Here is a 12,027-nt window from a genome sequence, read left to right on the forward strand (position 1 = left end):
GACTCTCCCACAGTGACGGCGGGGTGTGGGTGTGCCAGTCCATGAAAAGCAGGCCTTGGATTGGAGGGAGGAAGCGCCTGTATAATATATCACTAACAGTAGGCTAAACAGTTTCACGTCAACCACCCATCAGAGCCCCCTCCGCCCTCCCGCTGTCCTAACCGGCCGACAAAAATTTGATGTGATTTCCAACTACAGTCATCTTGGTAAATTTGATCATTTGATCATCCATCAACTCTCCCCGCCTGACTTGCAGTACTTACCGTCAGCATCTTTTTTTGTTTGTTTTCTCTTCCAGGAACTCTTTAGGAACCGGCTCTTTGATCCTGGTTTTACAAACTATTTAAGATCCGTCTACAAGTTATCGAAACAGAGAAATGAAGTAGAACAGTTCACTGAATATTTAGGAAAGTAAACACAACAACTTGCATTGCACAGACTTGATTTCAGTATTATTTTTTTTAAGTGGCTCTGTGTGAACTCCCAAACTAACAACAGAAGTAAGGGTTTATCTTACTGATGTACACGTGTTTGAAGTTCTTGAGTTCATGGTCCACACTTATCTCTGAACATCTGTCACGTTTCACACCTCTTATGTTTTGTGACTTCACCTTGTAACACTGTTGTGTTAACAAAGTCTGTCCACAGATGAAATTCACAGAAACACTATTCAACATTCTCAAAACCATCTTTGTGATACTTGCAACTGCAGACAAGTTGGAAGTACTTAGCTTTGTGGTATCACTCCTTGCTTAGGGAAGTCCTGCTGTGAAACCTCAAGCTGTGCATTTCTAGGCATCACGAGCACACGAGCTGGATCTGACTGTGAAATTTAGGGAGATGGTTTGTTCTTTGGCTAATGACAAGTCAATCACATTTTAAAAACTAGTTTGTCCTGCTCTTTGATTCTACTGGGGACCGTGAGAGTGTTGACATAGGACATAGAGCAAGGGAAATAATGGCTGTATTACCATAGATTCTATATCACAGGAGGTCTTGTTTTTGTACATGTAACAGTTGCCCCCTCTTGGTTAGAAAGAAAGGCATTTCCACATTGGCTTCACTTGTCAGACCTGGAAGCATGAATATTATAAAAGATAGGCATAACTACTAGATCTGACAAGTAAAGCCAAGATAACTTAAGCCTTCATTCTTTTAAATGTCTGCAAAGTAAAAAAAATCTTCAATCTATATTTTTTTTAATTTTGATATTTTGAAAAAAACAAAACAAATAAAACTCATAAACAGCAACAGGTTAATATTCATTTATTTAACTGGTTGTTATTTAGCCAGCCAGCTGCAGTATTAGCAGTACTGTGTGTTCAGAATACGTAATGCAGTTTTTATAAAATGCACAAATAAGTGCAAAATACACTTTTGTGTTTCTGAAATATCATTTGTAGCTTTGTAATATATAAGAAAGCCATAATATGTAGTTATAATAATACATTCGGGTTTTCACATTGTGTGTCTTCATCTGAGGAAAATTATACAGGGACATCCTTTGTATTTACTTCATTTACCTCCACCACCACAGAATCACAGTCATTAAGTACTTACACAGGGGTGTGTGTTTGTGTTTGTGCACATATGTAAAATGATAGACATTCCTTAAAAATTAGTGCTCATCTTAAGTCTTTCGTCACCCTTCAGCTGTTAGTAAACAAAATGGCGACTGTAGACAACACTGCCATTAGAGAGTTTATGTAGGAAATCTTTAGAACCGGCTGAATGCCAGGGTCATCACAAAGCGTGGCACACGTACGAACGAGGGCACGACAACTGACAGCCAGGACAGGTATGGGACCTGGGACAGGAGGTATTTAATGGAAGTGTAATCAGCTACACTTCGACCTGTGGGTAAGCAGACCATAAGTTCAGAGTACGGTTCTTAATAAACTTATTAGACCACCCATATTTAAAAATCTGTCTAAAACTTGCTTAAAACAAATAAATTATAGTATCTATTAAGAAAATAACAAATTAATTCACGTGTTTATTCCCAAATTTGAGCCGCTACACTGGGTATCTCCGAGAAGTCGGAAATGAATCAAGCATAACATTCAACCACTAAAACTAATTTTCCTGTTTAAGAATGTTAGTAAATAACTGTAATTTGGCCTGTTAATCAAAAAATAATAATCTGCTTTACATTTTTTTCATATTATTTGTAAAACAGTACACTTGAAAGTTAATGGACAACAACAATAATTATATTTTAGCATTACCAATATAATTTCGATTAAAGAGCTTGTGCACACTGGTGGATTAACCATACATTCAAAATTATTTTGCTTATTATCAATACTGACATGTTAGAGCAAGTGTGACATAAAGCTTGCGTAATAGATTTGTTAAGCGCCAAGTAGTGAAGTTTAAGATATTCAAATCTTAAAAAAGAAATCACAAATTTACCATCGACATCTTTTATTCCATAGCGTCTTGCCAGATCAGAAGTCATGAGTATTTTCCCAGTCAGTGACATCAGATTTTTATCTGTCGGGCAAAAAGGAGACCCCGAAATCAAAATGTGGTTTCTTTGCATGCACTTAAAAAAGCATTTTCAAAATACTCTTGAGAATTCCTCAGCATTTAAGGTATCTGTTTCTTAGAAACAATAACTCCCAGAAAGACATTTTAATGTCCATCATGGGGGTGTTGGTGTCTATTGTCTCACTGTGAGGTGAGCACCAATTTCTGAAGTTGTACCTTTTGCCATGTTAACAATGCACTTCCCGCTCAGTTCTGTGGTTTCTCCATCAGCAAAAACATTTTTAAACTGTTGGGGGGAAAAAAAGAAAAAAACACAGGTTTAGCTTACAATTGAAGCAGCAACCACAAAAAGGAGTTTTCATTACAGGAAATCCACCTTAGACTGGTCACCAGACGGTGACTCTTTTGCCAGTATCAACTGCGACACCAGTTCTGTTTTTACCGCTCCTGGCCACAGGCTGACAGAAGCTACACCTCTGCGGCGTAGCTCTATAGCCATGTCTGATGCCAGTCTGTCGCACTGGAAACAAACCACAAATAATAAAGGCCTTTAAAACAATCAGAAAGTAATATCAGTAACACATGTTATACTTGATCAAGAAGACAACTTACAGCAGCTTTACCAACACCATATGGCACATTGAAGAGGTACCGCATCCCTCCAAAAGAAGAAATGGTCACTATCAAACCCCGACCTTGAGCCACCATCAACCGGGCTGCATAAACTGAGAAAAAATAGTGCCCCCTGCCAGATGTAGAAAAACTTTAGTCATATAATATTTCTACCATTTACTTTATTTCAAAACATTTTCTTGGTTGCATTGTGTGCATCATGTGATCTCCTGCTGAATGTATAAGTTTGCTCACTTCCAAAGAGTTGAATAGTATGGTAGTTTTGTTTTAATGGAAAGCGACAGAATGTCAAAATTCCAGAAAAACATTTAATGTTTTTCTTCTACTTCTTCTTCTTCTTCACTTAATGATTCAGATAAAGTTTGGAGGAAGTACTGTGGTCAGATGAAACCAAACTTAAGGTCTCGTTGTGTTTGGAGGAAGAAATATAATGAATATGACCCAAAGAACACCATCCCAACGGTCAAAAACACAGAGGTGGAAACATGCTTTGGGGCTGTTTTTCTGCTAAGCATGCAAAACAATTTCACTGCAGTGAGGGGCCAATGGACAGGACCGTGTACTGTAAAATCCTGGATGAGAACTTCCTTCCCTCAGACAGAACACTGGAGATGGGTCGTGGAAGAGTCTTCCAGCATGACAATGATCCAAATACCACCAAGCCAACAAAGGAGTGGCTAAAGAAGAAGCTCATTAAGGTCATGTAGTGGCTTAGCTAGTCTCCAGATCTAAGAGCTGAAGCTTTGAGTTGCCAAACAGAAGTCATTTGTGTAAAGAGAAGTGGGCCACAATCCCTCCTGAGATGCATGTATACCTGGTGATTGTCTACAAGAAACATCCTACTGCTGTGCTTGCCAACAAGGATATCTCCACCAAGTACTCATGTTTTGTTTGAGGATCAAATACTTATTTCACTTAATGACCTGCAAATTAATATATAACTTTTTTCTAACAGCTGTGTATTGGCCAGTTGTTACTAGACACATGATATGACGCAGTTTGCTCACAATGAGTGAATTATCTCATGATTAAACACCCAAGTACACAGTACCTGAGGCCTGCGTTGTTGATGGAATCCCAAATACAAGGTTCGGTTTCCCAGAACTTCTTACCCATGTTCTCAAAGATATCCTGAAACAATACCACATGTTTAGTTAAAGTAAAGCACACATTTCATTTCATTCACGCAGATTTACTCCACGTTAGGTGCTTCTGAAATCATTCTACCAGGAAGTGATAATGCAGTAGTGATCCAACCTGTACTCCAGAATAGGCATTATTAACCAATATATCCAGTCTGCCGTTCTGTTCCTGTTTAATTCGCTCAAACAGTTCTTGAATGTCGGTCTCTTTTGAGGAATCACAGATAACTGGTACACAGTTCCCACCCCTTTCCGTCACCTGTGTCAACAGTGAAAAATTAATAACATAGCAGAACAAGCCAACACTTTAGCTGCAACACTGATATGGGACATGAGGGGAGGATATGTTTTACTTCGGAACTTACTCCACTCATCACAAATGAAAGCCACGATGCAAAAGTTGCCTTTCAAAATGCCTCCCTGTCTAATTATTAGAAGACTCCAAGCATTAAAAGCGCACCTGTGCAGCAGTTTGCTTCAGAGTCTTCTCCTGGCGTCCTGTGATGTAGACTGTGGCTCCTGCTTCAGACAGCTGGAGAGCTATTCCTCTGCCAATGCCCCGGGAGGCACCAGTTACAACGCATACCCAGCCAGACAGGGACATCTTTAGTGTCTGGAGGAGCAGTAATTACACCATGTACAATCAGCAGTGAGATCCATTACACCATGTGAGCAAAATACCCAACATGAAGGGTTACATGTGATCCCAAGTCAGCTGGAACTTTAAAAGGCGTTGCAACATGATTGCATAACAGAACCATTGTTCAGAGTTCATCTGGAAGTAAGAATAGTGACATCTTTCCTTACACAAGTGTTTTAGGTCCAGTCACTGTTACACAGCATTTTGCAAAAGACGTTTACAACCAACACTGATGATCATAATAGATAATCTGATATATCTGCGATAAGTTAAAAGACTATTTACACAAGAAGGATTGCATGAACTTTACCCTGATAACACAATAAAAATCTAACAACGAAGCTGATGTTGATTTTACCAGAGGAAAGTTCAACACAATGTCACGCAATAAGCGCTTCTTACTGACGTGCAGTAACATTATATGTAACGCGCTCGCTGTCACGCTATATCTCAAATCATAATGAGTGTCAGTACTGTGCAGTTATGTACTGACATAGTTTAAAAAAAAAAAATAATAACAACAAATAAACCAAAGCCACTCACCTGTAAAAAGTGATACCGTCCAACACAGCACGCGCAGGATCTGGTTTGTCAGGTCTCAATAACAACAGGACAAGGAAATCTATGGGCGATAGTCCCGCAGCTCGTCGGCACTGCTTTTTTATGTTACCTTAGAGACTCAACTCTGCAATAACCAGAGTCAGTCTACTGTAATATCGCGAGAAGACGACAGACGAAAAAACGAATGCAAGAGGATTCACTGGTACTAACTTCCGCCTTCGTTCGAATACCATCGTTGAGGTTCCCCAGAATACGCTCACCGCGCACTACTTTAGTATGTAGTAGTTACTTTAGTAGTTACTGATGATACTTCATTACACTCCTATTTGAACATAGAGCAACAATGGAAAGGATTTCCATGTAATTAAATTGCTTTGTTTTAGCATTATGTAATTCTGTTATTACGACTTAATGTACTTGAGTTGGACCAACTTAATTAATAACGAATCAACTTATTTACCCCAGTTGAGTCCAACTCTGTTTAACTCTGTTGATCCATGCAAATTATGTTAGTGCAACAAAAATGCTTAATGCTAATAGAAAGCCATTTATTAATGTGAAAATCCTTTCTATGATTATTTTAAGTTAATTTATTTTTTGCAGTGTTCAACAAAGTCTACAGTCTTGGTAACATAAAACTTTAATGGATTTAGTTACTCATAGACGGAGTGACATAGTTAGTCACTCCATCCATCCTCTTATCTTTATAGTAAGGAGACAGACAACCATTTACACTTATGGGTAATTTAGAGTCATCACCAATTAACCTAACTGCATTAAACCAAAATAAATAGCAATAACATACACATGGTGTGTGTATGCTTTTCTGCCTCTTATAACCCCAGTTATTTTCCTGTAGTTTAAAATCTCATGTGATCTCGGGAATTTCCAGTCCAGGCGACTAACCATTCTTGCTAGATGGCATCATGTCATCTCAAAAAGAATAAATTAAGTTGTTGAATTTTATGCAGATCATTCACAATTAAATTATGTTCATGATAGAAACATGAAATTCTTTTGTTCAAATTACAAGTTAGACTCTTGTAAATGTAACAATCACCCATTTTGGCCTCTGGTCGCTTCTCTGGGAAGCACCCGAATCAGTGGACCACATCAATGGAAGCAATAACCTCAAACAATGTTTGTCTCTTTCACAGAATGCAGTTTTGCAGATTTCTTTTACTTTGGTGTGAATGTTCATATCTGTTTATCTCTGCCGTGCTGTACTGCTGCAGATTCCAATCCATTCATTTTCAGATACTTACAGTAATCCTGTAAGTAATCAAAGTAATCCGTACTTTGATCCATACTTTGATTTATTTTGTTAGTTTTGAACGTGTTGACTAAGACACAGATTATGTTATCTTCCACCTCACACAGAGACAGTTCACTAGTGGTTTTTTGGTTTAGCTGGTTTACCACTCTAGATCGGTGTGCTGGAGTTGGAGTCCCACAGTGGTTAGACCTACAAGAGCTAGAATGATTCATACTAATGTTTCATTTTGTTTTCTCTTGATAATTCAGTTTCCATGTTTTCTCTCAAGTCATTGACAATGGAAGTTTGCCTTTACCTTCCATGCTATGATGGAAGTTCACAAAAGTTAGCTTCAAGATACGTTGCAAGGAAAGGAGTTTTCTGCAGGAAATGCTGCTGGTAGCTGTAAATGACTAAGGTAACACTTAAAACTGCATATCTGAAACGTGAAAAAGTCCATGCTGCAGCTCACTCTTGCACCATCTTGGTCAAATAATAGATTTGTAGATTTCTGGTTTAGTTGGTGACAGTTTACTTGATGATAGATCAGACAGGGTGAATGTTCTTACTGCACAACACCACACCATGGCGCCCTAGTCTCCTAAAACTTACACCGTCCAATTTCTGAGTTGACAAAGCCTACAGATATTGTGAACAGCCGTATTGTTAGCACAAATATATTCAAATAGAAACGAGTACTCATAAATCAAAACTGTGTCATTAAAGGACTTTTGCTATCGAAAGTGTTTGTGTCCTTTTAAAAGGAGAAATATTGGTGTTGTGTACAATTGATTGTCAGCCTCATTGAGCTGATATTAATTTATTATCAAATCATGGTAATCATCTCTCTAGTTGCTGCTTTTTTCATAAGCCAATATTTGTCATCCTTCTTTATGTCTTTTACTGAAACTTTCCTTGGTGTTGATCCCAGTGTACGTACAAACTCACAAGCTTTCAGAGTTCGTATCCGTTCTTATTTCTGCATCACCAAATAAATTTATAGTAGCTAATCTGTAAAAAGATCTCTCTGGATTGGTTTTTAATTTCAAAGCCTGTTTTCGGACTAGTTTCTAAATATTTGCTAAGTGTTGTCACTTTACTTAAAAATGACCTTGGTTAAAACAGATCTAGTAAATCATTGTCAGAACCTGTCAATTCCCAGCATATCTTCACCAAGAACCAGTTATTTTCAGTTAATAGTTTGTAGTAAAAAGAGCAACATTGTTACAAAAACTATCAATAACACTTTACACTTTGTAGTATTACGGAATATTTTCTCATATTGAACTGGGTTACTTGTATCAAACTGTTTGCAGCATTGCCAAAATTCAAATTACACATAGAGCCTTTGTTTATTTCACACTGCAGCTTCTGAAATATGCACATACAGCAGGTAAGCACTTATTGAACATGTCAGCAATTTTTTAAGTAAATATATTTCTAAAAGGCCTCTGGACATGAAATTCTCACCAGATGTTGGTAACAATCCATCGAATCCACACATGCAAATAAATCAAAACATAGATGTTCATGAATAACGTTTTGTGTAATAGTGAGAAATGACACAGGAATAAAAGTATTGAACTCACTTATTTAAATTAACTTTGTACAAAGTTGCCTTTGTTGGTGACAGCTTGAAGACGCCTCCTGTATATAGAGACTAGTGGCATGCATTGCTTTTTCTTCAGCAGTGGAGTCTTTCGTGTGCATACAGCCCATGGCAGTTGAAGGCATTACTTCCTGTTTTCTTTGAAACACTTGTACCTGCTGATTCCAGGTCTTTCTGTAGCTCTCCGCAAGTGCTCCTTGACTCTTGGACAGCTCTGTTGATAATTCTTTTCAATACTCTCTCTAAAATGTTGCTAGGAGTTGATGACTGTCATGATTTACAAATAATTCAAACCCATCTGGCATACCTTTTCATCACGACCTTCAGACTGCCCACTGAAATCATCAGGGGCATCATTAAAATCTGGATATCCAACAAGAATGGGGGAAACATTCTGTTGAGCTCTTTATTTCCAAAATGCTCACAGTGTTTCCTACAGAAACACGAGTTTCTGATGCAAACACTGACACATAAGCATTTAAAAAAAAAAATTAAATGATCAGTTTAAATGATCTAAAAATCATTTTCCTCCTACATTTTACACAGAATTCTCTTTTTATTGCAAACATGGTTGTACAGCATATCATCCTGAACTCACTTGCGCAGGTCGACATGGTCACAAGTTACGGCCACAGTTTGTTGACCTTTGCTCTTTTTGTCACTTGGTAGTGGGGCATGAACCCAGCGATTTTTGGCAATATTACAAAAACTGAGCGGAAGAGATAACCAAACTCAGACTGGAAGTTGTATTTAATCAGCCAAACTATTCCCATCAGTGGGCCGTGCTTTGACAGTGCCTCAGGGCAAATGTCACAGTCTTCTATTGTCTTGCCATTCCTCATTCTACGTGTGTGCGTTTAGGAAAGAATCCTGATAGATGTCTACACTGCAGAAAATGAATCCTAATAAACTGCAAACTTGCCACATTTGGTATGATTTTTGAATTTAATTCTTCCCTCAGTGTTCTTTCTGTTCCCTTGTGCCAAGTCTCCTGTATTAAGTTCATCCATTATTTACTTGTCGCACTTCCTGCTTTATTTCTAAAAGAGTTAGCCTTCCCTGAGATTTGCTTTCAGTGTTTGCTTCCCTTGTCTCGTCTTCTGTATATATAGTTGCTGTCTCCCCTTGTTCTTTGTCAGAGCATCTGTTCCCTTTTACCCGGTGTTTTCTAATTTTAGTGTGTCTCCAAGTTTTAGGTTTCCCTTTTTGTATTGCTCGCCATCAGCCTAAATAAACAGCTTGTTTTCAATTCAATGCTGTCAGTTTTCATGCTTCTGCTTTTGGGTCCTCAGCGTGGTCAGTTACATCTACTGACCTTAGAAGGTGAACCTTTGGGATTAGCTGTTCAGCTTCCAGGCCTCTCTTATGTGGATCCAGCTCTCACTTTGGATTTGGGAGAGAGGCATCCTGTCTACTTTTAAATTTAGCCTTAAAACTTTCCTTTTTGATAAAGGACTGGATCAGGTGAACCTGAATCCTACACTGCGATAGGCCTAGGCTGCTGGGAGGTTCCCACATTGCACTGTTTGTTCTTCACTCACCTCTTTCCACTTTCTATGTGTTTATACAACAATCTGCATTTAATTATTAGTCATTATTAATCCCAGACTCTTTTTCACAGCACGTGTCTTGTTCTATCTTCCACCCCTCACCTCATATGATTTTTGGGGTTTGGGGTCTAGTGCTTTCAGCGATGACAGGTGTGAGAGTGGGTGTCTTGTTTTTATTTAAAGAAGATATCTCAATGTCTGATCTACATGATGCGTGTTTGTGAAAGTGAATCATGGCATGAACAAAGGTTATTTCTGAGTTGTTGATCTTCATCATAAAGCAGCGGTCCCCAACCCCCGGGCCACAGACCAGTACCGGTCCGTGTGTCGTTTGGTGCCGGGCCGCGAGAGTTGAAGCTTGGGTGTGAAGTTTAGGGGTTTTCAGGGTTTTTATCGTTAACTCGGTTTCCTTGGGTCTTTTCCTGTGTTGTAGTTGTGTGTCTTATTTTGAAATAAATATTTATGCGTTACTATAGTGACCAGAGAGCATTAAGGGGCAGGGAGGAGGATGTTGGCACATTTCAGGAGGACACTGCCAATAAAGTTACACAATTACACAGTGAATTTGCGTTTATTATTATATTTACAAAATACACAGTGTTTGTCTTGGTCGTATCGTTTTATTTTGTTGTATTTATCCGTGACACCTTAAAGGCCGATCTGTGAAAATATTGTCTGACAATAAACTGGTCCGTGGCGCAAAAAAGGTTGGGGACCGCTGCCGTAAAGGGTTATAGAAGCATCTCTTAGGACTTGGGTCACTTAAGACTTACCCAATCCAGAGGGAAGTGAAGTATGCTGATTCTTCTGTGGTTATTTTTTAAAATTGAGGAATTTTACCTTTAAGAGGGGGAAGTATGTTAAACTCTGGGATGAGCAGATTTAGCTGGGTTTAATCTCCACAGCACGTTTTGGTCAGAAGTGCATCATGGCACAAAGACACAAGACTCCTGAAAACTTCACACTTCAGCATTTTTGATTCTCATCAGGTTGGAAAAGGTCACAAGATTAACACATATGGATTACACCAATATACAGTCAGGTTGCAGAGATAATAGAGGAAGTTTTTTCAAACTTCCTGGTCAACCACTTACCAAGAAAGATTAGGGAGTCAACCACTCCCCAGGAGTTTTTCTTGGTAAGTGGTTGACCAAGAAAGTTCACTCAAACAGTAAGGAGTGTTACAGTTCAGGAGGTCACAAACATTCACTACCAATGCCAGGCCATTTGGAAATATAGCAACAATTTCATAACAAAAATTTCAGCACATTTGTATCTCAATATAACGTGAATACGAAGCGAGTCTTGCACCAAGGGAACACCCTACATAACACATGTTGTTTTTCTACCAAGGAAAGGTCAAATAGTCACAGTCAGATTAATGTTTTGGATTGACCCAGTCATTTGGTTCACCTTAATCCATGAAATGTTGGTGATGAACCTGATGCATAGTTCATATGAAGAATCCCACCAACTGAAGCTGATGCATACGCAAGAACAGAGTCAGTTTCTCCAAGAGGAGAAATTTAAATGCCAGTGCAGTTAAATAAAGATCAAGTCAGAAGACTGTTAGAGCAATGCGTTGTGGAGAGCAAAATCTGACTTTTAACTTCGAATGAGTTTAGAGAAAGGAAAGCTTTGCATTCCAGCATTACAGTGCCAGGTTAGTCTGGATGTCTTACTGTTATTGATGGAACAATAAATCCTGCATTCCACCACAAATGTAATCAAAAAATCACATCATCTGTCATTTCAGCATGGACCACAGACACACCTCAATGCTTCACCCTGCACCTTCACTGTGTTGGTGGTCATAAAAATCCATCACACAGAATCTTGTTTTGGTTTTTGTGTTTTTTTGAAAGGCCAAGTCAACGTCCTGAACTTCCAATTCAAATGTTGGGGTAGGATCTGAAAGCGACCAGTTCATATGAAGAAACTGAGCCCAGAGTTACACTTAAATGTGTAATTGCTGAAACACATGAACAAGAGGAGCCTATAGAGAATTTGCAGAGCTAATCTCGGAAAAGCAAAATGTGTCTGACACAACATCACATTTGGATCATAGTTCTGATTGCAAAAGCTCCCTGACAAGACAGGTTGGAAAAAAAGAAAAAGAAAAAAAGTGTCATTTCAATTATGGT

General features: G+C 38.6%; 1 protein-coding gene and 1 long non-coding RNA gene across 2 annotated transcripts; one reads left to right on the top strand and one right to left on the bottom strand.

The window, feature by feature from the left end:
* Positions 1-66: 66 nt before the first annotated feature.
* Positions 67-1,714, top strand: LOC112842730 (uncharacterized). The gene is made up of 2 exons (XR_003214730.1): positions 67-206; positions 299-1,714. It is a non-coding gene; the product is annotated as an uncharacterized LOC112842730 (long non-coding RNA).
* Positions 1,251-5,611, bottom strand: dhrs1 (dehydrogenase/reductase (SDR family) member 1). Its single transcript, XM_003457411.3, has 9 exons — positions 5,452-5,611; positions 4,729-4,881; positions 4,384-4,527; positions 4,178-4,257; positions 3,106-3,238; positions 2,870-3,013; positions 2,710-2,779; positions 2,416-2,496; positions 1,251-1,854 (listed from the first exon to the last, which is right to left on the bottom strand). Exons 2-9 carry the CDS (start codon positions 4,870-4,872, stop codon positions 1,718-1,720), a joined length of 933 nt encoding a protein of 310 aa, XP_003457459.1. The 5' UTR covers positions 4,873-4,881; positions 5,452-5,611; the 3' UTR covers positions 1,251-1,717.
* Positions 5,612-12,027: the final 6,416 nt, after the last annotated feature.

Source organism: Oreochromis niloticus, linkage group LG18 (genome assembly GCF_001858045.2).
Source record: "Oreochromis niloticus isolate F11D_XX linkage group LG18, O_niloticus_UMD_NMBU, whole genome shotgun sequence".
NCBI classification, from domain to species: domain Eukaryota; kingdom Metazoa; phylum Chordata; class Actinopteri; order Cichliformes; family Cichlidae; genus Oreochromis; species Oreochromis niloticus.

What these genes read in the sequence shown, in the direction of transcription:
- dhrs1 (XM_003457411.3), bottom strand. Translation starts at nt 4,872, where the DNA reads ATGTCCCTGTCTGGCTGGGTATGCGTTGTAACTGGTGCCTCCCGGGGC. An exon ending in ATCAACAACGCAGGCCTCAG is followed by an intron (nt 3,239 to 4,177) that starts GTACTGTGTACT and finishes TACATCTGGCAG; the next exon opens with GGGGCACTATTTTTTCTCAG. An exon ending in ATGGTGTTGGTAAAGCTGCT is followed by an intron (nt 3,014 to 3,105) that starts GTAAGTTGTCTT and finishes GTTTGTTTCCAG; the next exon opens with TGCGACAGACTGGCATCAGA.